This window comes from Tachypleus tridentatus, chromosome 7 (genome assembly GCF_004210375.1).
Source record: "Tachypleus tridentatus isolate NWPU-2018 chromosome 7, ASM421037v1, whole genome shotgun sequence".
Taxonomy (NCBI): Eukaryota; Metazoa; Arthropoda; class Merostomata; order Xiphosura; family Limulidae; genus Tachypleus; species Tachypleus tridentatus.
In genome coordinates this window covers 132,581,199-132,609,056 of record NC_134831.1, presented here as the reverse complement: position 1 = coordinate 132,609,056, position 27,858 = coordinate 132,581,199, and the positions used below count along the sequence as shown (strand labels likewise).

The 27,858-nt window shown below is 35.5% G+C and overlaps 1 protein-coding gene and 1 long non-coding RNA gene across 10 annotated transcripts in view; one reads left to right on the top strand and one right to left on the bottom strand.

Annotated features, from left to right (window-relative positions):
- Nucleotides 1-27,858, top strand: part of LOC143256625 (disks large homolog 1-like) — a 230,050-nt gene that overhangs the window by 80,771 nt on the left and 121,421 nt on the right. The window contains exons 1-2 of one of the 9 annotated variants that reach the window (XM_076514079.1): nucleotides 19,721-19,924; nucleotides 20,794-21,060. The exons of the other annotated variants lie outside the window; for them this stretch is intronic. Of the exons in view, the coding sequence (XP_076370194.1) occupies nucleotides 20,977-21,060 (84 nt within the window). The 5' untranslated portion in view covers nucleotides 19,721-19,924; nucleotides 20,794-20,976. Of the gene's footprint in view, nucleotides 1-19,720; nucleotides 19,925-20,793; nucleotides 21,061-27,858 lie in introns of those variants that run through there. 9 annotated transcript variants of the gene reach the window in all.
- Nucleotides 136-26,880, bottom strand: LOC143256627 (uncharacterized). Its single transcript, XR_013031427.1, has 2 exons — nucleotides 26,743-26,880; nucleotides 136-547 (listed from the first exon to the last, which is right to left on the bottom strand). It is a non-coding gene; the product is annotated as an uncharacterized LOC143256627 (long non-coding RNA).

Here is a 27,858-nt window from a genome sequence, read left to right as displayed (position 1 = left end):
CATTTTCATTTACATAAGGTGTGAATAAAACAACGTATGAATCAAGATTTACATGTATTTATATTAAAGCCATACAAAATAAAAGTGTTTAGAAGTGAGTAGTTTTTCGAGATTTGCGACTGTAATGTAAATCACTTTCACGTATCAGCCCCGAAATTTAGTCTCGGCATTCGACTTTGTTAGACCTATCTCTGATTAAGTCACTGAGGTCTCTTTGGTTGGGGAAGTATGGATTTCTCTCACCAACTGCACCTCTGAAATTGTGATCTGGATCTTCAACGTCTACCTCCTCTTCTGATTTGCTGCTCTCTTCTGAGGATGGCTGCTTTCTATCTAGCGGAGTGGGTACAAGGAGCGCAGGGCAGTGTGGCACTGGGGCAATGGATGATGGAAGGTACGAATACATGATATTAAATGCATTCTTGCCAGTCCTACGTTTGGAAGGGTCCACCATGCAGAAGTAGCAGTTGCTTTGAGTGGTCAGTTGGTTCACGCCAAATTCTTGGAATAGCGAACTTCATGGCTCTCTTTTCCTCTCTGTACCATCCTGCAAAAAAGCAAAATAAAATTATTATGAAAAATAAATAAATTTATTTCGCCCACAACTAATGTGTAAGAAGTTAATTCAAAATACTTTATGATATTTTTTTTTACTACTGGAAATTAAGAAATAAATTAATTAAAAGATATTTAAATTTAAAAGGTTTAAATTTTGTATAATATAAAATCTTTCTATTCAAGCAAGCAAAAATTGTCCGTCTTACTTCCTAAAGTTTTTTGGAGTGCTTGCAGGTAAAATGAGGTGCCCAGGGTTTATCTTGATCCCTGAGAGGCATGTCGAAATATGCCTTGTAGGCTTCACACATTTACAAAATGCTGTCACAGAGTACTTTTCCGCTCTTGTCTAGATAAATTGGCCACGTACATAGCAAAATGCATCTGGAGAATGCTTGCAGCTTCTTGATGCCATCTCTGATAAAATCAGACAGGTCTATGTGTTCACTTAGACAGCTGGAACTAAACTGAAGTGGTGAGTCCTTGTATATATATATTACTATGAAAAGTTCTCGAAAATTCTAAAAGGCTCTTCAAAATTCTCGTAAGCCATACAACATTCTAGAAAACTCTTGTAAGTTCTACAACATTTTAGAAAGTTCTTGAAAATTCTTGTATGTTTGAGAAAACTCTCTATCAGCTACTTAGCACTAAATCTACCTGGAATGTTCTGAAAAATGGGTAAATTTGAAAATTTCATTACTCAGGTCACAAAAGCAAAGTTTGAAAAGAAAAATAGGTCTTTTTCATTTACTTTTGGCATAAGCAATTGGGAAATAACCATTTTTGCCCAGGAACAAGAAAAAGTAAAAATTTTGTTACATAGTGTTATATTAGGTTCTCACCCAAAACAAGCCGAAACAAAAATACAAATGATAAACGGTGTATTCCTACCGCAGTGTGGGTCCTACTTGTGCAGTCACCTTCAAAACCAGGGATACATTTTATTTCCACATTATAGTTTGTACCCTGGGATCTTCACACTTAGTGTAGCGTTCTTTATTTTTGTTTTGGCTTGTTTTTGGTAATAACAAACTAATACACACACACACACACATTAGTAGGGTTTATGGCCAGGTAGCAAGGGCATTTGACTCGCAATCTTAGGTTCGTGGGTTTGAATCCTTGTTCTATCTGTGGAAGTGCTGTAGTATGACAGCCAATCTTATTATCATGTGGTAAAAGAGTAGCCAAAGAGTTGACGGTGGGTGGTGATAACTAGCTGCTTTCCTTCTTATCTTTCACTGCTAAATTTGGGATTTCTAGCGCAGATAGCCCTCTTGTAGCTTATCGTGAAATTAAAGTCGTAACCAAACCAGAGTATAAGATCATTTTGTTAATGCAGCACTTTCTTCGCATAGTGTAACTCGTATCGTTAAATATTTCTGAGTGTAATATAAAGTACTTTAACAGGGTTAGGTGCAAAAACGTAGTTTTGTGTTAAAACAATAACGCTTCTGACCTCCATATAAGACGTAAAATATAATCGAGTTGTGAAATGCAGTTTTGCGAAAAGTATTTTATGATAAACGTTTTAAAATAGGTTTATTTTTAATGGCTCTATTATCGACGTATTTGTGAAGTCGAAGAATAAATCTAATTATTGATAATAAATTTAATTAATTGATTAGGTATGTCATATTTATCGACTTGATTAAAATGTTCGGTAAAGAGACTTTGAAGTGTGGATAACTTTTCAGAACTGGTTATCATGTTTTTAGTATACAGACGGTTGTAGCATAAAAAAGTGGGTTTGTACGCAGTGAATTAAAATAATTTACACACACTTGACTGGCAGTGCGTTGCACGTGTGGTTATTTTGCGTGCGATATCGTCGTACTCTTACAGTGTGCGTGTGGATAGTTATAATCTTCACGTTTTTCTTACCGTGACTGTTCGTGACTTTAAATAACGGTTTTGTGATTTTAAGATACAAAGTTATTGTAATTAATGTATTAAATATAGCACACTATAGGGAAACACAACGTGCAAGTTTTAAGGCCTGCAGTAAAGAACGCAAATACAGTGGTACCTCGGCTCTCGAACGACTCCCTTCTCGAACAATTTGGTTTTCGAACATATTGTTTGAGAAAAAAATGTCTCGGTTGTCGAAGATAAACTCGGTTACCGAACCAAGCTGTCGTGGCCCGAACCCCCGAAATAACCCGACTGATGATCCGAACGACCCTTCGACCATTTTTGGCCCACGCCAAACTTGCTCAAAACATTTTACCCGAACCTGTCGCTCAGTCCACACTCCCGTTAAAATCTGCTGTGAACGTTCTCGTTTTTCTTTTTGTTTGTTTTGTTGTTTTTCTAAATACTCTGATTAAATAAGCCATCATAGGGTCAAAGAAAGATAATGAAACCAGCAAACCAAAAAGAAAAGTTGTTAGAGCCACAATAGAGATGATAAAAGATCTCATAGTGAAGTATGAGAGTAGTGTTCGCGTGTCTGACCTTGCTACACAGTTTGGTATGGCGAAGTCTACAGTCTGCACCATACTGAAAAATAAAGAGGCCATCAAAGGAGCTGATGTTGCAAAAGGAGTGACAGTGCTTACGAAACAAAGATCACAAACAATGGAAGAGGTAGAAAAACAGTTAGCTGGTGATAACAATTCTGAAACCATCATTTGTGAGAAAGCAAAGCAGTTGCATGCTGACCTCCTGAAAAACACCCCTGGAACGAGTGCTGATACAAGTGGTTTGAAAAATTTAGGAAGAGAAGTAACATACATAGTGTGGTGAGACATGGGAAGAGTGCCAGTTCTAACAAAGACGTCGCTGATAAATTTGTTAGGGTATTTAAGGACTATATAGAAGTTGAGGGTTTTATTCCCCAACAAGTGTTCAACTGTGATGAGACAGGCCTCTTTTGGAAGAAAATGCCAAAGAGGACCTACATCACTAAGGAGGAGAAGTCACTGCTAGGGCACAAGTCAGTGAACGATAGGCTAACTCTATTGTTATGTAGTAATGCAAGTGGGGACTTAAAACTTAAGCCTTTGCTTATGTACCATTTTGAGAACCCGAGGGTTTTTAAGAAAAATAATGTCCTGAAAATTGAACTAAATGTCATTTGGAGGGTTAATAGTAAAGCATGGGTAACAAGGCAATTTTTTATAGAGTGTGTCCATGAAGTGTTTGCCCCAAGTGTAAAGAATTACCTCACGGAAAAACAGTTGCCACTCAAAACCCTTCTTGTGATGGACAATGCACCTGCTCACCCACCAGGCTTGGAAGACGGGTTGGTGGAGTACAATTTCATTACGGTGAAGCTCTTGCCCCTAACACGATTCCCCTCATTCAGCCCATTGACCAGCAGGTCATATCGAACTTTAAGAAACTCTACAACAAAGCATTGTTTCAAAGGTGCTTTGAAGTGACCTCTGTCACAGAGTTAACCCTCAGAGAGTTCTGGAAAAATTACTTTAATATCCTCCATTGCTTTAGGATCATAGAAAAAGCCTGGAGGGAAGTGTCTTTGAGAACCATGAACTCAGCCTGGAAGAAATTGTGGCCAGACTCAGTAGCAGATAGAGACTTTGAAGGCTTTGAGGCTGAGCCTGTTGTCGAGGATATTGTCTCACTAGACAAGTGTATGGGCTTGAATGTGAGTGATGATGATGTGGAAGAGTTGGTGGAAGACCACAACACTGAGCTCACCACGGAAGAACTCCAAGAGCTTCAGAAAGAGCAGCAACAGAAGGCAACTGAGGAAGTGTCTTCAGATGAGGAGGAGGATGTTCCTAGTTCACTAATTAAGGAAATGTGTGGAAAATGGGGAGAGTTACAAAGTTTTGTGGAAAAATTTCACCCTGTCAAAGCTGTAGCAAACCGAAGCATAAACCTTTTCAATGACAATGCTATGTCTTACTTCAGAAACTTTTTAAAATGCAGGCAGAAACAATCCTCATTAGACAAGTTTTTAGTGAGAAATAGGTCCAGTGAGTCTCAAGCAGGTTGTAGCGGTGCAAAGAGACAGAAAAGAGAAAGAACACCAGAAGGAGAGTTACCTGACGTTTTTATGGAAGGTGACTTTCAAACAATAATAACCCTCCTACTCTCCACGTTCCTCACCACCTTTCACTTACCTCAGCACAGGTAAAGTGCAGTTAAATTTTCATTTATTGTTTTTTTATTGCTTATAATTTTTGTGTTTGATATGTAAGTATTATTATGCAGGTATAAAGAAGCAATATTTTTACTTTAAATGCTTCATATTGTGTAATGTTTGGAGGTCTGTAACGGATTAATTTAATTTACAGTAATTCTTATGGAAGAAACTGATTCGGTTTTCGAACAGCCTTCTGGAACGGATTAAGTTCGAGAACCGAGGTACTAGTGTATATGTGTCTGTTTGTGTGCGTATATGTATATATATTAGTTTGTTATAGCAACCCAAACCCAATTGTACTGAATACTTACGCTGTTTTTGTAACCATACTCAGCTACTGTGAGTAATGGATGTACTTGATGTGGTTTATAAAACTTAGTAAAATTAGTTTATATTTGAACATGATTCCTGGTATTTGCTTGAGAATTCTAGTTATTTCTTTGAAAAGCATTTTTGTAAGTGTTTGTAATGTAAAAGTTTGGAATTAGAATTCAATTTAATAATAACATTTTATAATAAATGTTTTCCAAATTTAGTTATTCTTAATAATGATTTGATTTTAAGAGAAAAAAGAAAGACTCCAGCCAGATTAGTTTTAATGTAACAACGTGTGTGTGTGTGTATGTATATATATGTAAGTTTGTTGTGACCAAAAAACAAGTTGCAAAAAAAAAAAAATGCTGCACTAATTGAGAAGATCCTAGAGTTCAAACTATGATGTGGGTTTATAAATGTACCCTAGGTTTTGGAGATGGCTGAGGAAGTAGGACCCACATTGCAGTGGGGATACACCACCTATCAGTCTTAATCTCCATTCGCCAGTCTCACATAAGAAATAAGAGAGTAACAATAGATATAAAACTAGAAATTAGGAGAGCGAGATGTGGGTGCTGAAGCCCACAACGTCCCACATCTGTATCACCCTTCACTGCCTACAGACTGTTGTGGGAAGGCGACTGCTCGCCAAAGTAACAATGACAAAATTAGTTGAAAAATAAGAATAAGAAAATAAGGTACTACCATGTGTATATTACAATGCATAATATTCTTACAAATTTATTGAAGGAAGCACGACATTCTTTAATTTTTTAGAATTTAGAGGAATATTTCACAAAGCCAAGACTATATTTAAACATAGACATTATTGTTTACACCAGTTCTTCTACTTTAGCGAACAGTTTGGTCTGAAACATAATTTTTTAGGATAAGTAACAGCATTTTAACATTTGATACTAAATTAATTCGTGAGATTCCTTCCCAATATATATTGATGTCACATGAATGTATTGGAAGATTATACGAAACATTGGGTGATTCTGCGTTCTTTATCGCGTCATAAACACCGAAAGGTCGTACAAAAGTCTGTCTGATGATACTTCGTTTTGTCAGACCATAAACAGATGAACAGAGTTGGTGAAGGAGTCGATGGAAATATGCGCGAATCGAACGATGTTTCGTAAGCGAACGATACCGCTAATGACGCTTTGACACTGTTTAACATGTCGTACACAGTTTTCGTAAATTATTCGATGAAATGTTGACAATTTTTAGTAAGTAAATCGGTCATACACACCAATAATGAAGAATTATACGAAATATTGTGTGATTCAGCTACATAGACAAACACACACAAATTTGTGGAGAAACATTGATATAACCTAAGATGGAGTGACATATAATCATAATAATAAAGGAATATTTCATTATAGGTTAATGTGATTATCCATGTCAGGTATAGGGACATCAGCAAAACCTTTCAACCTACCAATCTTGTTGATGTCTCCAGAGTTTTATTAGTATACTGTTTTATGACACCAATTAGACAAAGTATGGTAAATAAATGTGAGCAATAATTGTCGAATGCGTGAGTAATGTTTTACTTGCCTAACTTTATATTGATATAAAGACGTTGAAAAATCAAACGATTCCTCCTTTGAGCTCGAAGCAACGTGATTATTGTTGTTTTGAAGTTAGCACAAAGCTACTCAATGGGCTATCTGTGCTCTGCCCACCACGAGAATCGAAACCCGGTTTTTAGCGTTGTCAGTCTGCAGACATACCGCTGCACCACTGGGGGGCTCAATGTGATTATTGTGTATTCACGCTTGAGTTTCCTTGCAAACATTTCACGTGCGAATGTTTTCTTTGCCTCGAATCGTGTGTGGATGTGGATTTTAATGGCAGAGTAGATAGCAAATTAAATTGTAGCTGTTTATTATTGAGTACAAAGCTATTCAAAGGGTGAAATATGTATTTTCCTCTGTAAAATACACTCACACGCGCGCGCACACAGTATATAAAGCCACAGCAGTATTTAATAAGATTAATTCAAATATATTTGGATTTTTTTTATTCTTTGTGTGACTCATGTTATAGGTACGCTGTAATCAACGATGTAATATTCCCACAAGGAATTTTCTACATTAGCAGTTTTAATATTTTTATTCGATAGCGTTCCTATCGATACAGCCCGGCATGGCCAGGTGGATAAGACAAGGCACTCCACTCTTAATCTTAGGATCGCGGGTTCAAATCTCCGTCACACCAAATATGCTTGCTCTTTCAGCCGTGAGGGCGTTATAATGTTATAGTCAATCCTACTATTCGTTGGTAATAGAGTAGCCCAAGAGTTGGCGGTGGGTGGTGATGAGTAGTTGTCTTCCCTGTTGTTTTACACTGCAAAATTAGGAACAGCTAGCGCAGATAGCCCTCGAGTAGTTTTGCGCGAAATACAAAACAAACCGAACCAAACAAAACCCCATCGATAATTGTAAGTATAAGGACACTTAATCACAATCGTAGATTTCACTATTGTAAAGTTTATATAATTTTACTCGTTGTATGTTTGCTCTTAAAATTATAACCAGTTATAATAATTCTCCCCACCTTAAACATAATGATGCAGTCTGTATTTTTGACGTAATGTATGATATATATTTAAAACATTGAAATAACGTTATTAACATTTTCTTTAGTACAAGAAGACCAGTGATTGAAAGACAGAAGCAGAAGGCCCGCCATGGCTAAGTGGTTAAGGTGCTTAACTCGTAATCTAAGGGTCGTAGGTTTGAATCCCCGTCACACCGAACATGCTCATCATTTCAGCCGTGGGGGGCTTTATAATGTGACGATCAATCTCACTATTAGTTGGTAAAAGAGTAGTTGTGGTGGGTGGTTAGGACTAGTTGCCTTTTCTGTCGTCTTATACTCTTAAATTTGGAACTGTTAGGACAGATAGCTCTCGTGTAGCTTTGCGCTACATTCAAAACAAACAAACAAGTCATAAAGACACCAGCATATTTTTATTCTCGCACAACATGCTATTATTAGTACCTATCTCTTATTACTTCCCCGGATTTCTGATATCCAATATATAGGTTTGACTTTGTCTGTATTTTTCTGTAAAAAGATTTTTCTCTTTTTCTGTTTCTCAAAACATTCCTTTCTCTTCCCATCTTTCATCTTTCTTGACTCTTAAACTTCTCCTCTCTAAAGATTTCAGAAATCTGACTATGCTAAGATCCCCCTTTCAATTTTGTGGAGATTAATTCCCAGTGCTGTTACTATATAAGTTGTGCTCTTGAATATATTGTAACTTGTCGTTGTAAATCCCTCCAAGATAAACTCATAACTGCTGCTATGTATTGAATGTCGACTTGGTAGCACATTGCCTCTTTTCCTATCGAGCGTCTTTGGATATTGGAGCAGAAAATCCTCTGACCAGACATTCGTTAGTTCTTTCTGTCTTTTGTTGTTGTTTTTATACTTTTATCTTCGCTTTCCACTGTCGTCAGGAATCTTGATTGGACTGGAGAATTGTTTTTTAGTGTTTTGTAACTGAAGGGTAAACAAATTCCAAGTAATCCGAGGTGCACATCAATAGAATTTTCTTAACCCGTTCTAGTTAATAGTTGATGTGTAGTGACATAATCTATCCATCAACTTAAACACGCGCCATGACATATAGATACGAGCGCGTGCACACACACACACATTTAAATATAGATAGACGTTTTATGTGCATTTTGGGTTGAGAAATATTTCATAGATTATTGTGTATGACGAATATCTGTCACTGTCACTTTTTGTACAAAAACTTAATGTTACAGGCATAAGTAGTGACTTATTTTAATACTAGTAATAGTTCGTGGTGCAGCGACTTTTCATGAAATATTATATATATATAATCATCCTTGTATTTTGGAAATATTTTTATTTCAAATAGATACTGCTGTATGTTCTTTCATAGGGTGCCGGTTCACCTTATGGTAGAACTCTGAATTTTTTAGTGTATGAGCCGGATTCGAATCCGGATTACTACCAGGAAGGGTTATTCACGCTTAAAGAAATTTATTGTTGCGTTATAAAGGTGGCAGGCAATCCTTTAGCACAGATGGTGGGTGGTTCTGACTGGCTGTTTTTCTCCTGGTTGGTAGTTTAACGTATAGGGCGGGGGCAGGAATCATTTATAGCTTTGTCGTGAATGCGAAATAGAAAACAAATGTCGTTCCAAATTCTGTTCACTTTTTCAACATTTTGAGAAAGATAATTCAACTTATATTTAAAAAACTTCTTCCCTGCGGATGAACTAAGTTTGACACCAACTTTGTAGGTACTAACTTTCTGTTTAATGGTGATGACGTTTTGATGGCTACTTCTGTTTAGTAAAATTTGAATTAATAATAACGATTAGTTCGCGATGTTTTAATTTGAAAATCGTAATAGGCCAATTAATAAAAACGTAGAGGACACCATCTGCCGACAAGCGTGATGCTCGTCTCGAATATTAGACTCGAGGGTTTTGCTTTGTTCAAGGAGCCCACATAACAGTTGTAAAATATCAACAATATTATAATTATTTTTATTTTGCCGAGGGGGTCAGGTGTGGCACAATTGTTAGCAGGCCAGACTGTGGATCTGAGGTTTTGAAGTTTGTGTCTCGTTTCCTGAAAAATGAAATAAACAAACAAAAACGCGTTCCACCATTTGAGGACCTGAGGACGTTATAAAGGTGTTTTAGTCAAATTACACTATTCAGTTTAACAAAAGTTGACGGTGTATGCTATTGACTCGCTGCCTTTCCCCTAGTACGTGCCCTACAAAACTGAGGATGACTAGCGCAAATAGCCATCATATAACTTGCGCAAATTAACAGAAGAAAAGCTATTTTGTTATTATTATAATTAATATTAAATATTTAAGAGAAAAGAAACCCTAGGACCCCTGGTTCTCAAAGCTAGTACTCTGTTACACGAGGGTGTAAGTCGTCTTGGTCAGTGTTGACTTACAAATCTCTCTGTGTATCAGTATTATCTCCATACACGTTTTATCAAAGTGAAGCAAATTAGTATGTTGACTATTTATTTTATGTACAGTATTTACTACTTAGTATTTATTCTGTAAAATACGAAGTAAAAAGACGTATTCTAATGACAATTTGAGCTGAAAAATTAGTAGAATTATATAACTAACAACCGCTTGCACAGTCTGATGTTTTTCTAGCAAACGTCAAGAGACGGTTACATCAGCCCTAATTTAAAGCTGTGGAAGTGTTGCCACATATTAGTTTTGTATTTTTTCTTCAGTTTTAACATGTAACAGACTGCTCGGAGTGAAACTGGACTATGTGTGTGATTAAGGTGTTCACGTGGTGTGAAGGGGAGAATTATGCTCAGTAGAAGAAAAAACGTGAATATTAAAGAAATATGTGTTTTTTCTTATAGCAAAGCCACAAAGGGCTATCTGCTCAGCCCACCGAGGGGAATCGAACCCCTGATTTTAGCGTTGTAAATCCGGAGACATACCGCTGTACTAGCGGGGGCGTTAAAGAAATAACATTTAGTCTAATTTATTAATATACGTAAATGTTCTATAAATGTTCAACACACTGTTTCAGGAGATAACAGCAGTGTTACTTTGACATCAGTTTCGGCCATCTTCACCGTTAGCAAATATTGGTAACTTTGTTTTGTATTCGGATCAAAGGGTCCAAAGTTTGAGACGTCATTCCGTACAAGAACTACATGACGATGGACGCTGTTGGATGATTGTCTTTCCTTGAGTCAGTGCTTTAAAATTAGGGGCAGTTACATTTGAATAATAGGGGTCTCCGACTTGATATTTTAGCTCACGTTATGTATTTAGACAGATTAGTGAAGAATGGTTAACAGGTATATTCCTTTGCGTGAAACTCGTGTTCATATAAGTGATAAACGTGCGTGGAAATTTTTTAAGGTTAAATTAGATAGACGCCTGAGCTAAGAGAACCTAATAAATTAGCTTTTGGTCCAGTTATATTTAATTACAATATTAGCATTATTATGTTTGTTACAGTTTTCTTTTTGAGCTATTCATTGACGTTTCTTTGGGGGGGGGCATATTGTTGTGGACTTTTTTAAGATTACGAAAAGAAGTTTCTCAGGCTAATAGGGGACATAAACCAGACTTGGGAGCTGAGCGTTTTCCAATAGTTGACACATAATTGTTTCGTGAATTCGAAGGTCCATGGTTCGCGAACAGTCGCAGAAAAATCGTGCTTCGCACTTCAGGTCCATGTACGCATTATAAGAGTGACTGTCAGATCTCACTGCTTATGCTAGTGCAAGAGTACCCAATAGGTTAACTAGCTGCCTTCCTTGTAGTTGCTCCCCAGTGGACAGCGTTATGTCTTCGGACTTATAACACTAGATAGAATCTGGGTTTCGATACCTGTGGTTGGCAGAGCATAGATAGTCCATGGTATTGCTTGGTGCTTAACTTCAAACATACGCACACACACATTCTTGTACTTTACGAGTTTAATATTATAGATGGCTAGCGCTTATGACGCTTATGTAGCTTTTCGCGAATATCCAAACAGACAAATAAGCAGATGGAATTTGATCCCAGGGATCATGTTCGAAAGAGCAGAAAATTGGCAAGTATCTGTAATCAGTTCTACACCCTCTCTCACGTTATTGGTTTTTAACTTACACTTGTTTTTTCGTTATCTATCGTTAGTTTGAAATTCGTGCAAAGGTATTCGAGGGCAATCTGTGCTAACTGCTCTAATGTTGACGTGATAGGCTAGAGGAACTCTTGGGTTATTTATTCTCTTTCAGCAGAGAATAGTGGGATTGATTGTTATATCATAATAACCCTACGGTTGAGAGGGCGAATATCTTTAGAAGACAAGATTTGAAACCGCGACCCGCAGATCGCAAGTTGAGTGCTCTAACCCACTGTTATGCCATGTCTCGTATGCATTGTGAACTTTATGTATATTGTACATTATTTGCCTCAAAACACGACCGTGTGTCAGTCGTATATTATTTTTCATTTAGACGTGTGAGTTGTGAGAGTTGGTAAGTAAAATAAGCGTAAAAGTTTTGTTTTGAGCGTACAGTTTTAGTAGTATTTTTTACTTTCTGGACTTTAATACTGTTTTGTTTCTTAAATCAATGGATAAGTTATAGTTAGTGTTAACTACATGTACATTGTACAGTTTTATTTCGGTATATTTATTGATATTTTATGTATTGTGTTAAGTATCTTGATGCTGTATCATATCTGTATATCTTTAGATCAGTTGTAACTGTTTTAGATATGCCATTTGACCTGCTGGTTTTTACTTATCATTTCATAAACTACCAAATTTGTATAAAGTTAACAAGGTGACTACAGTTGAATAGGCCTACATAAGATGCAAGTTAATTAGGTGACGACAGTTGAAGATGCCCGCATAAGATGCAAGTTAATTAGGTGACGACAGTTGAAGAGGCCCGCATAAGATGCAAGTTAATTAGGTGACTACAGTTGAATAGGCCTACATAAAATGCAAGTTAATTAGGTGACTACAGTTGAATAGGCCTACATAAAATGCAAGTTAATTAGGTGACTACAGTTGAATAGGCCTACATAAGATGCAAGTTAATTAGGTGACTACAGTTGAATAGGCCTACATAAAATGCAAGTTAATTAGGTGACGACAGTTGAAGAGGCCCGCATAAGATGTAAGTTAATTCGGTAACGACAGTTGAAGAGGCCCTCATAAGATGCAAGTTAATAGGGTGACGACAGTTGAAGAGGCCTGCATAAGATGCAAGTTAATTAGGTGACGACAGTTGAAGAGGCCTGCATAAGATGCGAGTTAATAGGGTGTCGGCATATAAAGAGACTGAATGAGATGTAAGTTACGGAAGTGGCAATTTCACACTGTACTTAAGTTTTTCAAAGGAACATCAAGCTTCTGTAAGAAAGCTAACTTCAAGGGGTTATGATAACATTGTTTACACAAGAATTATATTTTTAAAAAATTACTACTAGTTATTAATACTTATAGCGAAATAAGTAGACACCATTGTTTTGTTTTTGGGTTGTCATGTAATAAATCGGAAGAAAGAAAAACAAGAAATTCAAAACTGTTGCTGTGATGTTTACAGATATTTCCAGAACTTGACTGTATCATTACATGGATATTGAAATAAAAGGAAACGCTGTACAGTATTGTAAATATCTGATAACTTATAAAGGATATATTTAAAATACCATTTAGATGAAAATCTGGGCCATACCTACACAGGCAGTGCTACTGCCTGCTCGATAAGTCGATCGTTTTGTCATTTTCAATGACACCATTCGGCTGAAAGTGCTTCTCGTTCCCAAGTGGCACAGCGGTATGTTTGCAGACTTACAGCGCTATGAACTGGGTTTGATACCCGTGATGGGCTCGGCATGGCCAAGCGTGTTAAGGCGTGCGACTCGTATTCTGAGATTCGCGGGTTCGCATCCCCGTTGCGCCAAACATGCTCGCCCTTTCAGCCGTGGAGGCGTTGTAATGTAACGGTCAATCCCACTATTCGTTGGTAAAAGAGTAGCCCAAGAGTTGGCGGTGGGTGGTGATGACTAGCTGCCTTCCCTCTAGCCTTACACTGCTAAATTAGGGACGGATAACACAGATATCCCTCGAGTAGCTTTGTGCGAAATTCAAAATACATACAAAATACATATATACCCGTGATGGGCAGAGAAGAGATGACCCATTATGTTGCTTTGTGCTTTACTTAAAAAAACCAAAAAAAACAACGAACATACTTTGGCTGAAGGTGTCTTCCGTACTAGAGGTGTTTGTTGTGTATCACATGTTGTGAATGTGTTCAATCTTTCTGTTATTGAGACGTTCCTCATGGCTAACAGGTTTGTTCAGAACTCAACGTTTTTTATCCTCTTGCATGAGTAGTCCAGGCAGGTCACTTAACTGTTTTTATCGCCTTAAATACACAGTCCTGCTCTTAAGTTTCATGAACTTTGTGTATTCAAATATATATAATACAAAAACATCGTACACGTAGCATGAGTCCCCTTCCAAGTATAAATTACAAAAGAAACAGTACTCTTGAATGTCAAAATAAATACTGAAACTATCAACATATTTGTAGTAAGCAACATATCTATGTCGCAGGTAAAAGAATTCATATGTTTCTACTGATGCTGTGCATACTGTATGGTTTTCAGTGAGGTTTATGACAACTGTATGCACGTGTGAAATTTAATGGACTAGGCGGGTGATAAGCGTTATATAGCAATTCGACCTCTCTGTGATCGTTCAGAAAGTTGCTGTGTGTAACGTACTTTTCATATTTGTTATTTTCATTGCCTTTTATGTAGCTCGTCTTAATATGTTTTTAAAACACTTTACTTGGTTAGGGTACTCGACTCGTACTTTGAGGGTCGCGAGTTCGAATCCCTGTCGCGCCTAACATGCTCGTCCTTTCAGCCGTGGGAGCGGTTATAAGTGACGGTCAATCCCACTGTTCGTTGGTAAAAGAGTAGCCCAAGAGTTAGTGGTGGGTGATGATGACTAGTTGCCTCCTCTCTAGTCTTACACTGATAAATTAGGGACGGCTAGCGCAGGTAGCCCTCGTGTAGCTTTGCACGAAATTCAAAAACGAACAAAACATTTTACTTTCCAGTATCATGTATCATCCATTTTGTAATAATAGTTCAATGGACAAAAAATATACGTGTCAGATTTATAATTAATCTGATTTTTTTATCGCAGTATTTGATATATTTTAAAAAAGGATACTGTATAAACTGTTACCCAGTCCCAATTATTTTACCTGGAAAGAAGAAATTTATCACGAAAACTCTGTGATGGTACTACTTTGTTGCGAAGTAGAGATTTAAATATAAACATATGCAACGTACTAACTCTAAAAAAAACCTGAATTTAGACATTAATTTTAACGATTCTACAGATTAATCCTTACAGAAATCAATATGAAATAATTAATATTTTATGAAGTGTTACTGGAGCGTACTTGTTATTATTCTAGGCTTATCTGTTATCATCTCTCTTTGGTGTGTTTTTTATTGGGATTTTGGTCTTTATTAGAACAGGGAGGGGCAGATTTAATAAAACCATCTGTCATAATATTACTCGAGTTTTATCTGTCTTGAAGTTGCGCGCACACCTTAGTATACAAAATGTTCATGTGCACGCGCATTTCGTTTCAACGAATTTAAATAAAAGGCAGATGTAAATACATATTATTAGACATTTTGAATAACAACTTATTATAAGCTTATCAAAGTTTCTAAAAAAGTATAAGTTAGGTCTGATAATGACATAAGTTTTTATTTACTGATAATATTAAATGCGTTAAAATTTAGCTCGAACTAAACCAAAGCAAACACGCACGCTAGATACAGTATTAATGTATCGAATACAGTTCATATTTAATAAAGGCTTTACTAATGTTAGGCCTAAGACAAGTGGACTCGCAGATTTCTGTGTCTGCGATTAAAACGTTTTTTTCAATTATTTTACAAATCCCATATTTAGAGGAGCACTGCTGAAATATAGATAATAGACGGCAGATATTTCGTGGATCTTTGTTTTTTTTTTTAATAAAGTAGCTTCTACGTGTAGACAGACAGTCATGATATAATTTAAAAGGGGCAATGAAACAGACTGGTAATATCCTTCTCGATACTTGTTTTAACACGTTAAAGAGGACCTTTTTCTTTAACTGTTACCTTTATTTTCTTTATAAAGAGATTATAACACAAGGTCCGGCATATCCAGGTGGGTTAAAGCATTCGACTCGTAATCTGAGGGTCGTGGGTTCGAATCCCTGTCGTACCAAATATGCTCGTCCTTTCAGCGGGGGGGGGCGTTATAATGTTACGGTCAATACCATTATTCAGTGGTAAAAGAGTAGCCCAAGAGTTGTGGGTGGGTGGTGATGACTAGCTGCCTTCCCTTTAGTCTTACACTGCAAAATTAGGGCTGGCTAAAGTTTATAGCCCTCGTGTGGCTTTGCGAGAAATTTCAAAAGAAATAATTCATTACACAAATACGCGCACCTTTATGATAACTTATGTTTTAAGTCTCTTCATTAAAGTTTGATTAAGCTACTTATTCATGACGTCATATGGCAAGGTCCAGTATATTATTTTACCATAGTCTTGATATATGACGATAAAGTTATTCATTTTGTTTTTTCGGTATTAGAAACAGTTTATATGTTACAAAATTTACACAGCCAATATGGATAGAAAAATTAATCTTATATAAAAGCCAGTGTGTGTGTGTAACTTCACACTTGATTTCTTTTGATTTCCCTAGAATCGTAAGAGCCAAAATGTTTTTATCCAGATAGAATAGTTCGATTGTTGTCTGTCCGTTACGATTTTAGTGACGAGGTGGAAGGGGACCGAAAAAAACCTTGTAAGTGTAGTGAGTGTTGGTATAATAAGCCTGACGTAAAGACGTAGTTTGGGATCACCTAGCTTAGAGCCATGTGCATAAAATTTATCATGAAAGTAAAAGCATAGATTCAGTTTTAAACTTAAGTTGTTTCTGAATTAATCTATTTTTTGTTATATCACCAACGTTTTTAATAAAAAACAAACCACTTTGGTCAATGGAGATTGTAAATTAAGAAATCATCAAATATCTCTCAAGTTTAATTGTCTATACATTTCATTTTATACTTTCAATTCATAGCGTAACAAAAGTATTAGGTTATACCTTTGTTGCTAAGCAACATGTAATGTTACGAAAACGCGTTGGCTTTTCTCGGTTCTTTACGTAATTGATTTTTACCAATAATTATTTTATGAATACACAGCAAATTCATTTCATGAATGACCTTAATTTTGATTGGTTGACAAAGGAATACACCGACGTTTGACTGCTTCGATTACACTTTTACTGTATCTTTGTTGGCCAAGCTTTATTAAAAAAAACAAAAAAACAATCTATAATTCAGTTAGCTATAAAATTTTAGGTTGGGTATACTTGCCCCGTCATTTTTTCTGGACTATTCGCTATTTGAAAATATTCAACTGGTGTTTGTCTAGTGAGTGAACGTACTCGAATGACTCGATGCGTAACTGTCTCAGTTGTTAATTGTCAGATGTGGTTTACGTCATTTCTGTATTGATTGTTTAATTAACGAAAGAAAAAGGTTTTTATTATAGAAAACTTATTTGCGAGAATGCCCTTCACAAATTGTGGAAATAAGTTGTTCGTGTTAAGCCCTTTGGTAACCATAATATTAAACCAATAAACTTGGCATAATGATTTATCGCTTTTGAATTTTAATTATATCTTATAACTCTTGCGTTTTGAAGAGATAACCGAGCTTACTGGCTTCGGCCCTTTTGGCTACTTTCACAAAATTACATTGATTTATATATACATATAAACACTTTAGAATTTTTTTTCAAAAACATAGCTTCATTATGTAACTCAAGTCGGCTGGTATGGATAGTAAAACTTTTTTTTTTTTTTTTTAAATAAAGTAGATAACAATGTTTCGGCCTTCATAGATTATCTTTAGGTTAGCAAAGAGTTTGCAACTGACTGTTGCCGGGCCTATGTACACACTATCTTTGTTCACCTGTAGATGACCTAAGAGGGTCGAAACACTGTTCTCTATTTTAATAACAGTTTTAATACCAATAACAGCCGCCTCGAAATACATTTTTCCTTTAATTGGGTTTCTTGTCATCACCGTTATATAGCAATTAACACACAGCGGTGAATAATATTACAACTTGTAATATATTATGGGGTACATTTCGTTCAATGAAAAAATGGCTTGTTTTATGTACGTGTACGCGTGTAAGGACTCAGACCTGATATTTATTAGTCGTCACTATTTTTGTTATCACGAGTTTACATTTAGTAACAAATAAGTAGTTTGATTATTATCTCCTTCACTGAAGTAATAGTTTTGAAACATCTGGTTTAGCTACGTTAAAAAAAAATCTCGACTTTTTATTGGCTCTCCAAAATTTACGTAGTTTATTTCGAGTATAGATTTTTCATGATAGCCAATACAAATCTCTCGAGATATTTTATTAGAAAATAAGTTTTTGTTTGCTTTATAACTCACTATTTAAAAACGTAGAATGTTCAGTATACATTAAGAACTCTAGTGTTTCGCTAGAGGTTGCATTACGAACCAGGAATGACATATGGATATGAACCATGACGATCTGATTCTGCATATGGTCTTCCAATCACGGTTGCAGTAAGAAAGTTCGTGTCTTATTTGCTAGCAGATGAAGCTCATTGCAACACATCGCCTTGAGATGATTGTAACGTGAACTTGCGGGTTTAATTTTTTTTTAACATTTAAACTTGTACTAGAAATCTTTAGAAAGTGTTTATATTTTTATAAAACCAAATCGGAACGATAGCTATTAGTTATCTTAGATGTCAACAGTTGAGGCTGTTTTTGAAAGAAAGTTTTCCCAAAAGATTGGAATGTAGATCGATGTAGATTAAATATCATTTTTCATTACATAAAAACAAAACATAAAAACTTCCGTTTTTGAATGTTCAGTATTAGCTGCATTGGCCAATGAAATGGCTGTTTAGACCCTGATAACTATAATAACAGTTTTTATTTAGGCTCGGAATAATGCAAATACCTTAGACTTAAGATAATTTAGTATTGGTGAAAACATTATTCAGATTTTTACAAATCCTTAAAAGAGTGGTGTGGAAACTAATCCAAAATGCAAGTCTCACCAAAAGCAGTAATTTTTACCATTAATTCTGAGGATTTGTGTGGGTGTGGTGGTGGTGGCGGCGGCTAGTGAAAATGGGTAAGGTAGGTGGACCGTGGGCCCCGTTTTAGTGGTCTGTGGAAGAAAACGTTTCAGAACAGCTGATCTAAATGGTTGGCAGTTCACTGTTGGAAGAGTTGTAGGCGAGACCGTAGTGTGTGATAAGTTATTCGTACATGTAACCCCTGCAAACTTCCACTCATTACATTACATTGGTTGATTAATTTGTTAATAATATTTATATTTTACATTTATTGAACCAGCGTTTTGTAATTTAGTATTTTTTATACATAGTAGTCGCTAGTTGTTTTGCTGTATGTCCCCCAGCTACTGACTCTGTAGCTAAGTAATAAGTAACACGTGTTGTAAAATGACCATTGCTTGCAGAAGCTGTGATGAGAGTTATAGAACATTAATGTTGTGAAAGGTGTCTAGTAGTGACGGTTCTGAAAACGAAGGAATGTTTTGTATCTCAGAACGGCTGGTATGGGTATTAACACTTTATTGATAAACAGAAAACAACGTTTCGACCTTCTTAGGTCATCTTCAAGTTGACAAAAATGCCCGTACCAGTTGTTCTGAGAAACATTTTTATTTCAAGTGGCTTTCTCGTCATCAAGAAGTTCCAGTGTTTTGCGCCTGGAAACGGGGGCGTTGTTGATCGTTTAACTGTGCAATTACACACGTTCCACCTTGTGTGTAGTGTCCGTTACACTCTTTCCACCTTGTGTGTTGTGAGCTGATATTGATTTTATTCATCACGTGATGACTGGAAAGTGCAGAATGCTCTTTTTTTTTTCTTCTGATGGAACCTTATTACGGTACACGTGTTTTTCCTCAGTTGGAGTTTTTGTGGTTTTATCTCTTTATGTGTTTAGCTATTTAGGGTATAATGTTTAGTAGGACCAGTTAACCAGAACAAGTGGAAGTTAACATGGGCTGCAAAAAAATCCCGTAATGACGCGCAGTTGTAAAGGTAAACACGTGGAAAAATTGGTATGACAACCATCGAAGCAACACGATACAAGATGCTGTAACGAATACTTCGAAAATACAATGTTTTGTGGCGATGAAAGTGCGTGCATTTGTGACGTATGAGTGCCGTAGGTGCTGTGGATATATACTGCTACTACCTGAGTTAAGAAAACAAAACATCGTAAACTATTCCTCATTATTATAAAGGTATAGGCTCAATAAGACCATGTGAACAATTTATCATCTAGTGGTTTCGTAGATAATGTTTTTTGTTGTTTTTTAAACCTGAAATATCACATCATTGTTGAATTATTTTGGGTAAAAGCAGTAGGCTAGCTTTACCCAAATTCAACATTACTTTAGGGCCGTGTATTCCTGATACACGTAGTAGCACGCGCGGTTTTACGGCAGAGTTGTGACAGAGTCGTTTGTGGGAGCCTTCCGTGGACTGTTATAAAAGTATAAGCACACCACTCGGAGACTCTGTGGCAGCTGAGAGCCGTATTGATTTGTTTTACAGTAGATCAGGTACCATGTTTCTATTGAGTTAATGTGTACCTGTCTTAGTATTCCACTAAAAACTATACATGTAGTGGCTTATGTAGTCGTTTGGAATAAACATTTATGATTTTTCTATTGTTTGGTTGGCGTATTCCGTTTCCTGGAGTTAAGTTTATTATCGAAATTGTAATAGATACGAACGATTTTCAATTGGCTGTAGGGAAGCTAGTTCTTACAAGTGTTGGTTGACACTGGATTTCCCTTTCCCGCTTGTGTAGCACAATATTACTTGAGTAGTAAGTGCAACATATAGTCAGTTGGTTGATGTCATTACCTCTCCACAGCAGGTGGACCTGCAAATATTTGTTTTCGATATTTTCCAGTAGTCGGTGGGGGGAGGGAGAAAAAGTGAATAAAAATATTAAATATCAGGCTTAGTTTACTGTTTAGATAAATTTCAGTTTTGGTTTGTACTTGTGAAAATTTATTCATAATTTTAAATAAATATTATACATTTTGTTTTTCTGCTGATTTGTGAGACTTGTCTTTTACATTGTAACTCTACCTGTGTTCAGGACACGCTATACCGTAAATATTCTGAAGGAAATGTGACCACCAGCTCTTGAAAATTTCTGGTTCAGTGTATTGTTATGGGCTTGGAATTAAGCAACAGGAGACGAACAGCCAGTTGATTTAAAATCCACGTGCATGATCTATAGAATTCGTGTGTTAACGGTTATGACATGATATAAGACGTCATGTGCTCTCTTTGTCCTATTAAAAAGAGGCCTAACAAAATGGTTCGATTTGACTCCTTTGTGGACACTATTTCCTATAGTAGGGTAAGTAATTTATAGCTAAGTGAATGTTATAATACAAATTTGATATTATTATATAACTTATTCTGTTAAGACATGGTATTATTCGTTAATTATATGGTGAAGAATATATTCTGTGCATGTAAGATTGTGTTCATTTACTAAGTATTAAGGTTACCGATTTTAATAAAACGTAAAACATGAAAAGATACCGTATTCGTTTTCATAAATGAAACTATGACATAAGAAACTTCACATGTACCGTGAACCGACTATCTACCTGTACACTTCAAAATTCCTGGAAAAACTTCCATCAATAATTGTTTCGTGGAAAGCACGGTAGAGGTCAGTGGTTTTAATGCAAGTTTCAGTTTTCATCTTTATATGCAGTATCGCATTTTTGTTTTGGTTATCGTGTAAACACGCATACACTCAGATATATATGCGTACGTGTTTGTGTGTACGAACCTGAGAAAGAAAACAAAGTAATTTTGTTTTACGTGTGTTAAACAAGTTGTATCATTTAGTGGTATTTTGATTGAGAATCCTTTGTTAGCTGTGTGTTGTACTTAAAATATTTTACCTGCCTTACCATGAACGTAGTTGGTAACATTATAATTTATTTAAATTCTTAATCAAATATTTATCGTGTGAAAAATGCATAATTAATCATTTTGAAGCCCGCCACTTACAAATCATCACCAGTTTGAAAAACGCAGTGTATTTGGGGTGGGAGAGACGCTCGCAGATAGTTAAGCGTGAAATTTTTAGATCATACTTGTATTTAATTATATCAACTTTTAAATAAATTTATTTAATTAATGTCATTTAGAAACGTACTTGGAACGTTTTATTTGTGTGAATTATGATTTTTTTTAAAAAACAAACTTCGCGGTGTATCATAAAAACTGCTCGTAAGTTTTATACGTTTTAAATGTTTCATAATGCCGAACACACATGGTAGGTCGTAATACAAATAAATTTGATATTAAAGCAGCTTTCTTTGCTTTATTTTTCAGTTTATTTCTTGCTTAAAAATAGCAATGCCTTGAATGAAAACCTGTCTTTTTATGACAAGTGATGCCCTTATGATTGTAGATAATTGCTTGTAGAAAGCAGCATTATATTAGAATAAAACATCAACCTCGTTGGTAGATACTGTGCATTTCGAGAATACGTACGCATAATATTGTTGTCTTTGAGCAGAATATCACTCGTTTACATGTATTGCGTTTTGCATTCACTGAGAACTGTGCTCGAAACTGAACCCTGAAAAATAAAACTAAAATAAAAATCAAAACATTGATGGTAGGTTAAATCCCGTTCTTTATATTGTAAAAATATAAATTTACGTTGAAAAATACCAAACTTGACGTAAGTGTGCAAAATTAATACCAAACAAACCTTGGTTGTGGCCCGGCATAGCCAGGTGATTAAGGCACTCGAGTCGTAATCCGAGGTTTGCGGGTTCAAATCACCGTCACACAAAACATTCTCGCCCTTTCAGCCGTGGTGGAATTATGATGTGACGGTCAATCCCGCTATTCGTTGGTAAAAAAGTAGCTCAAGAGTTGGCAGTGGGTGGTGATAACTAGCTGTCTTCCCTGTAGTCTTACACTGCTAAATTAGGGACGGCTAGCACAGATAGTCCTCCTGTAGCTAGTTTTGCGCGAATTTTAAACCAAACCAAACCTTATTCACGCCAGGAATACAGGCTGCAAAAATCTCACAATAACATGCAGTTGTAAAGAATAAACACGTGAAAAAATTGCTATGACCATCATCGAGGCAACATGATTAATTACTTCTGAGTACCGTGATCTAAGACGTAACTTTATGAAACAGTGATATTCGAAAGAATTACGTCTTAAGAAAACTATCCTAGTTGTAGAGGTTATATGCTGCATTAATTATATCGAAACCGAACCTTCCATACAGCTTATTGTAGCCCTGCGCGAAATTCAAAACAAATCAAAATTTGAATATCACGAATGTAACAAAATTCCACCGTATATTAGCATCCCTAACCACCTCAGTTGATGAAAGTAGACTTTCCTTTAAGAACTAAATTCATGACATGAAATTCTTTTTTTTATTATAAAAACTTGTGTACATACACGTTTCTTGAAGAATTTTTTTTTTCACCAATACGTGCAGAAAGCTCCGCACTCAAAAGTCCTTCTGTTGGTTATTGGTAATTTTACAGGTTAAAAACCGGGGCTCGATTCCCTGAAGTGAACAGAGTGCACATGATCCGTTTTGTAGTTTTGCGCTAAAACAAGAAGTTCCCGATAAAAATTTTCATGTGGTGCATGTGTATGATGTGGTACTGCGCGGGAACTAAATTTTGGTGGATATATCACTGAAGTTAAAAATTAAAATCAAGATAAGTTCCGAATTTCCAGAATATTTTGCTTGTCGATCAATATTTGTCTCGACAGTTTTATCAACAAAATATGTGCTAATAATAAACTTTAGTGCATCCCACTAAGTGCCAACAGCAATCAGTGAAAAGCTTAAAGTGTGCATCAGTTATAAAATAGATGTAATATTAAGTCATTATGTGCCATATGAAAGCTACGTAAAAGGGCTGTTTATGTTAAGTAGATGTTAGCACAAGATGGTGTAACCCGAGAATTTCTATTGATACCAAAATCTCGGTTCTTAACGCTATGTGGAGATAATCATGACAAATAATCAGGAAACTGTGTAATATATATAATGTAATAACCCACTTATCATGAAACTAGGGAACTTTGAGAGGTTTTGTAGTTACTGGTTTCACACTACATCATTTGAACTAGTGACCAAGTCATATTTTTTATCTATTTTCATTGTGGATCGTTACAGTTCTATTGGAAAATATTCTAAAATACATCGAGATTATAACGTTAACGACTGCATTAGCTTTTATGAAACATGAATAAAAAAACAAAGTTAACTGAAGCTGGACAGATACTCATCGAACTAATAACAACGTGACAGACATGTCAGTAAACACGTTCACAGTATTAACAATTTGCCTAGCAAATAGTGTCTTGTACACTATTAAACTGGCGCCTCTTGCTTATTAGCGGAACGTTAAGAGTTTCTCATCAGTAAGTGTCTGCTTGCAGCTGTCAATTAAAAGTTTATTGTACCATAATGTAAATCTAATTAAATTAACGAGATGGTTTTATGTACGGTTGCAGGAAAGTTTTTACAGTATACAAGAAACCGTATTTCTTATAACACTCTTATATAAAATAAAATTGAATTTGTAACATAATTTCAACTTTAACACTGTGTGCATATAGACAGACTGATTTGTTTCGACTTTATACCTTAAAAGGTATTGTTTTTCCGAAGTTGTTATTAATTTTAAATTATTGTTATACATTTGCCCTTTTTAATAACTCAATAATGATCGCCGATAGGTAAGTAATAAAAATATATGCTACTAAATAATGATAAAAAGTTTGACAACAGTTTCTGTATATATAACTGATCAAAATGCGGTTACTTTTAGCAATTGTTTTTGGCATTAGTTTAACGAAACTTGTTTTTCCTTGCTACTGTAAGCTTTATTTTTGTTAACTGTTATACAATTTTGATTTTCCCATTTATTTCCATAAATCATTTATTGTTAACAGAATTGTTTAAAAAATGCCAACTAGTGAGTAATTTAGTATGTGACAGACTACACACGTTTTATTATGCCATTTATTTTATGGCTAAAAAATATATTCTTATTATTTTACAACCCTGTAGGTGAACAAATCCTGCAACAAAACGTTCAGTAAACCGTAATGAGAACGGCGTGATGGTTAGCGTTTCAGGCTGCGTATCTGTTAGACGTGTTACGGATGAATATATATATATTCCGCACTTTTAGTTCTGGAAGCCTTATTAAGGTGATAGTGAATCTCATTATTCGGTTCAAAGCCCTTTTCGATGGTCGGTCCTGATAGACGACTGCTTTCAGTAGTCCAAAAGTAGGGACTGCTTTACTTGAAACTCAAGAGTGACATGGTTATTTAGTCCTTGGGATGCACCCTTTAGGTTGAAAATTCTAATTCCGAAACTTTCGTGTTATATTTACAAAAGATTGCAGTTTTTTTGTGCTGAAGAGTTGTTGTTGTATTCAGCTAAATCACCAATAAAAGAAAACATCAATAAGTAGGCAAGTGTCTGCATATCTCATGTGGTTAGTACAAGTAAAAATAATATTGACTCCATAAGCCTCCATAACCCAGAGTTGGCTGGCCATGTTACCTCAATTTTTTATATGGTAGCTGTAAATTGTCCAGCAGTGTACGTGTTTTTCTTTGTATTATGATTGTGGTGTTCGAGAACTGGAATAAGAAAAACCCTGAATTTAAAGGTACAAATACTTAATCAGTTGAAGGAGGCAATTAGTATCCTGCACAAAGGGTATAATGAGGTAATTAGTGATTTTATAACAAAATAAACAACGTAGAAAAGCATTATCTAGTGTTGTTCTTTAAACAGTTTTTGTTTCGTTAATGAGGTACCCTCGGCTGGTAGAGTATAAACAGTATAGGAAGAGGTTAGTGAGTACTTGTTTGGTTGTAGATGTAACCTTTGTTTGCTTCAGTTACACATTAAGATTGAATTGACGGTCTGATACGTTAAACCAAGCTTCATTCTATGGTGTGTATATTACAGAAGATCCAGATAGTGTAATAGTTGTTTATTTAGTTGAACACCCGTGGGGAAAAGTTAACCTGTTTTGTCGGGTAACAGATATATTGTGTGTAATGCAAAGTAAGTATAGGGGGTTTTACCCCGTGCTTCACAGGCTGGCTGTGCTGTGTGGGTGAAATAGTTTCACGAACTAGATAGAGTACGTGGTGTCTGCTTTGACTTACGCAGCATATTGGTCGTAAGTTGTAAAAAGCGTATCACAGTTTCGGAGCTCACGAGAGTAACCGTTGCTTAGTGAAATAAGTGATCACGCGATTTGTTCAAATAAAATTAACTATTTATTTAAATAGTAGTCTCAACTCGTGCAGAGCTGTAGTGCACTGGCTTTTAGAGCCAAAATAATCATAGCATAGTTAAAAATGATAATAGAATGATCATTTAGTGGCAGACGTATGTAATAACCGAAATACGTTTGGTATCAAAACACTGGTTGAACTTTTGTTTGGCTGTTTTTTATTTTATTTTTGGTTTATTGAGTTATTTATCGACGAAAGTGTTCTTTATTTCGTATTAACGTTAATTTTTACCATCCTAAGGAAAATATCGCAAAATTATATTTGTTTTTATGTGTTCAATTTTTCTTTAGTGGATATATACATATATATATGGGTATACGCATATGTTATATTGATTTATACGTGTATGTACTATTTTCATGAATGGCTTTCTTTTGCGCAATCAAGCAGTAGTTAAACTGGATTCTACAAAACATATATCATTACCAGTTATAATCCATCAACCGGAAACCACGACGTGGATGGAATAGATATGTCCCTCGAAGGTCATCATAGTTTTTCATAGTTAGTTTGAGACTGTACCGATATAATTGTATGCAGTTCACATTAGTGGTTAGCTAGGAATTAAAATAGGAACCCCTTCAGTTAACTTTTTTTTTTTTTTTTATCTTGACGAAAAGAGTAAAAACAAACTGTACAAATAAAGAAATTTTGAAGTTATAAGTCTTGTCTTAAGGGAGCTAAGAACTTAAGATTAACATACCTTTCACCGTAGTAGAGTTTGTACCCAGTCTTACACGCACCTTTTTGCTTATATATAAATATATAAGTTTATTGATTACAGTATTTATATTTCTACCATAGACGATTAAAAATAACTTCTAGTAGTCACTGATGCGCCATTCCGTGTAGTTGTTGCCTTAATCTGTTTACTTCTATATTTTTCGTGACTCTACGAAGGAACGCTAGCAGCAGAAATGTAATAGCTCACTTTGGGGAATATTTTTCATTTGTTACCATGGATACGACGAAGATTAACATTTGATCATTTAGAAGCGTTGAGCCGTTTAGGGAACGTCCCATTATCTTGACATCATTTGTACTTTGGAGCTGTAATCGGTAACCAACACTCGTTAGTGTGTCTGAGTATTTCTTTTATTGGTATCCAGTTTATGAACCTAATCTTGTTAGGAGAAAATGGTATTTTGTAGAATGGATTTTGCTTGTAGCTTCAACTTCCAGTACACAGCTTAAGGCTCCAGTTTCCATGTTCAGATACCGTGTTTCTCCGAAAATAAGACAGGGCTTATATTAATTTTCACTCCAAAATATGACACTAGGGCTTATTTTCGGGGGATGTCTTATTTTGATATATTAAAAAAATGAAGTTACAAAGTAAAACTATTAAACTAACCATTTAAAATAAACTATTATTAAACAATTAAACTAACTGATTAATACTTAAACAAACTAATTAACTAACTATTAAACTAATTAATAAATTAATTTTTTTTTATTTCTTTCCTCTTCCTGCCACTCTTAACTAGGGCTTATTTTAAGGGTAGGGCTTATATTAAAACTATCCCCAAAAATCACACTAGGTCTTATTTTATGGGTAGGTCTTATTATCAGAGAAACACGGTAGTTTCCTCATAAACTGTTCAATATTTGATGTTTTATATATATATATAATATTAGGAAATGAAAGGTTGCCTTCCTTATATGTAATTGTAAAAAATGCCCATAAAACTGCAAAACAAATTGTAAAAGTGAAACGTTGTTTGTATCTCCTCACTGACCTGCTGTACTTCGAATACCAAATTCATCAACAGGGGGCCTAGAAGTTTTACAAAACGCGCATAAAAACTACAAAATTTCT